We start from the raw sequence: 2,476 nt of genomic DNA, 5'->3' as shown, positions 1-2,476 counted from the left end.
ATGAGCGTTCTTGCTCATTTTGCCTCCGAGAAATAAGCAAAAACGGGACGGAAAACATGGAATTTTGGCATAATCTTGCACCTAAGTGTCTGATATTCATATTTCACTTTCTGGGTCAAAACTACTCGAATTTCCTCACTCACGTTGTTACGACTGAATGGACTTTTCAATTCTCTATCCAACGATGCCAAAACGAATTCAAAAGTTACCTTTAATTATAAAAAATCCCTTTTCCCAATGCAAACGTTCTATAAAGCACTGATAATGTTTGAATTGATAAACATGTCATTTTCCCAGAATCACCACTACTTCAGATAATAAATAAAAAAATCGTTTATGCCGATAGATAACATAACGCAGGTTTTCCCAGCACCGAATCATCGAAAATAGAATAGTTGCAATCGTAAAGCAAAACAGCCTAGTAGCATGGCGAAGCAAGAGGCCTGGCCCAACCGCTCCCCAGTGCTTCCACCAGAACAGTGGAAGTTATTTGCAAAAAATCCCACTAAAACCCACGATTCTAAAGTTAGTGTAAGCGAGATTGTGGAAAATAGTGCCCACTTTCCCATAGAGTTTCCCATTAAAACCGTGAAGTGTGAATACCTACGTACCAAAGGCAAATTTTCAAGTTGCTTTCACCAATTTTTGCAGTGACAATATTTTTTCAGGGATCCCGATTGCGACGCTAGCAAACAACGCAAATTCCGCCTACCCCATACTTCATGAAACTGCCCTGCCACTATTTCTGCACTTTTTGCAGCACAAGAAGCGTTTTGGTTCGCAAGTCGAGCGGAAGTTCTACAAGAACTTCACAGTAGAGGAGCTGATTGATCGTCTTTTAAGAAAACGAGCAGTTGTTTTTTATGGCCGATCTGACACCTTTATGCTGATGGATAATATGGGCAGTGTGGGCCAGTGGGAGGTGATAGGTGACTAAGACGGGCGAGACTCTGCTGGTTGAGAAAAACCGAATAAGGTTTCCAGGAACTAGCCAGGAAAGAGCCCCTCGAAGTCTGGAAAATTGTTTGTCCTACGATGAAATCAAACTCGCTGCGCTCCTCTCCGTCTCATCGTTCAGCTGTTTCATTAACAATGGAGCCAGGGGTAATATAGGCAGGTATTCCTTGAACGAAGACTCAGTAGAACCGACTGGAGTGATTATCGGTCTTATCGGTGAGTGGCATTTCATGCATTATTAGGTATATGCGGTTCAACCCGACTGCGCTTGTAGGCCCCCGATTTGAGAAGCCACTTGTTATGGAACACCGCGATATTATCATTTCAAGGGAGCAAAACACCCATGAAAGAGGATATGGAAGATTCTTTGCACCAACTTTGCAAGGTAAAAGTACAACTGTATTTTTATTCTTTGTAACTGTGTTCTTCTTCATTCAGCCCTGTGCTGTATCACTCACGTTAACTTTAGCGTGCGTGTTATCCGTCAAACACGTTATGTGGCTCCAACTGGTGTGTTGTATCAGTAAAACCTTTATATTATAACAGGCGCACGCTATGGACGAACGTTATATTAAGAAATAGCGCTTCAGAATAACAGCATCAAATCACATGCCGCTATCAAACTTAACGTGCGTCCCTCGAAGTTAAGCTCGGAGGAATAAATTAAACAATTGGGTTTAATCAGAGCGTAATTTTGTGTTTTAGCAATAATTAGTTTTTAATTTAAAACGAAAATATGTCTTTAGGTGGTCTCATAAGGTTAGATTTATTAGAACAATTAGTAAATGGTCTTGAAAATAAACTTTATTTTTGTCCACAAACTCTACTAAATTTTCAAATTGTTTGCGGGTTGTTTTTCTTTCTTCTGTACATGCTCCATTGAAAGTGTTTGAGAAGATAGGTCAAGAACAATAACAAACGAAATTGAAAACGAATGTAAATCATAAACAAAGACAAATAGGGTAGTAGGCAACCCAAAAGGTCAAAACGTGCACATGTGGTGGCGGTGCATATGTTTTAGAAGCTTAGATGGTTTGATGTTAACTCTCTCTCTCTCTAACTAATAGACTATTCGTATAAGGGCATCTCACTTTATGCATCCTATATTTTTTCCTTTTTAACGTTGATGGATAACTGGGTCGGACACCTCGGTTGTGTCGCTGCGTTATGGAAAATGTTATCCTGAACTGTTAAGTCGCCATAACGTGTGGCCGTTAAAATAGCATTTTTATTCGAATGAATCAAAAAGCGCCATTTTGCCAACAGAAGCGATGATCAAAAAGAAGCACTTTTCTTTAGCGTTCATTTGTTTTACTTTTACGCACGGACTTTGCCGCACAGTGTGCGACAAAGTAAATGTGACAGTTTGAACTTGCCACTGTCATTATATATTTTTTAGTATTTTTATTTAAAAATAACCGAACTGCTTTTTTAAGGAATTACGTAGGTTTATCAACAACTATTGATCCTATTTTCAAGTTTACTTACAATTTGTAAATTATACCTTTGTTACAAGTTC

General features: G+C 39.0%; 1 protein-coding gene across 1 annotated transcript; it reads left to right on the top strand.

The window, feature by feature from the left end:
• Positions 1 to 349: 349 nt before the first annotated feature.
• LOC109539283 lies at positions 350 to 1,342 on the top strand (the record flags this gene model as incomplete). The annotated part of the gene is given in 4 exon segments (XM_048668057.1): positions 350 to 616; positions 669 to 929; positions 985 to 1,173; positions 1,232 to 1,342. Coding segments are annotated over 4 exon segments (751 nt in total), but the record flags the coding sequence as incomplete, so codon positions are not given.
• Between the last annotated feature and the right edge of the window lie 1,134 nt (positions 1,343 to 2,476).

The sequence above is a fragment of the Dendroctonus ponderosae genome, unplaced genomic scaffold (assembly GCF_020466585.1).
Source record: "Dendroctonus ponderosae isolate FM_Combo_2020 unplaced genomic scaffold, Dpon_F_20191213v2 Dpon_F_20191213_7, whole genome shotgun sequence".
In the NCBI taxonomy this organism is placed as follows: Eukaryota; Metazoa; Arthropoda; class Insecta; order Coleoptera; family Curculionidae; genus Dendroctonus; species Dendroctonus ponderosae.
The sequence above is the reverse complement of the archived record's forward strand: the minus strand, read 5'-3'. Positions and strand labels throughout refer to the sequence as shown.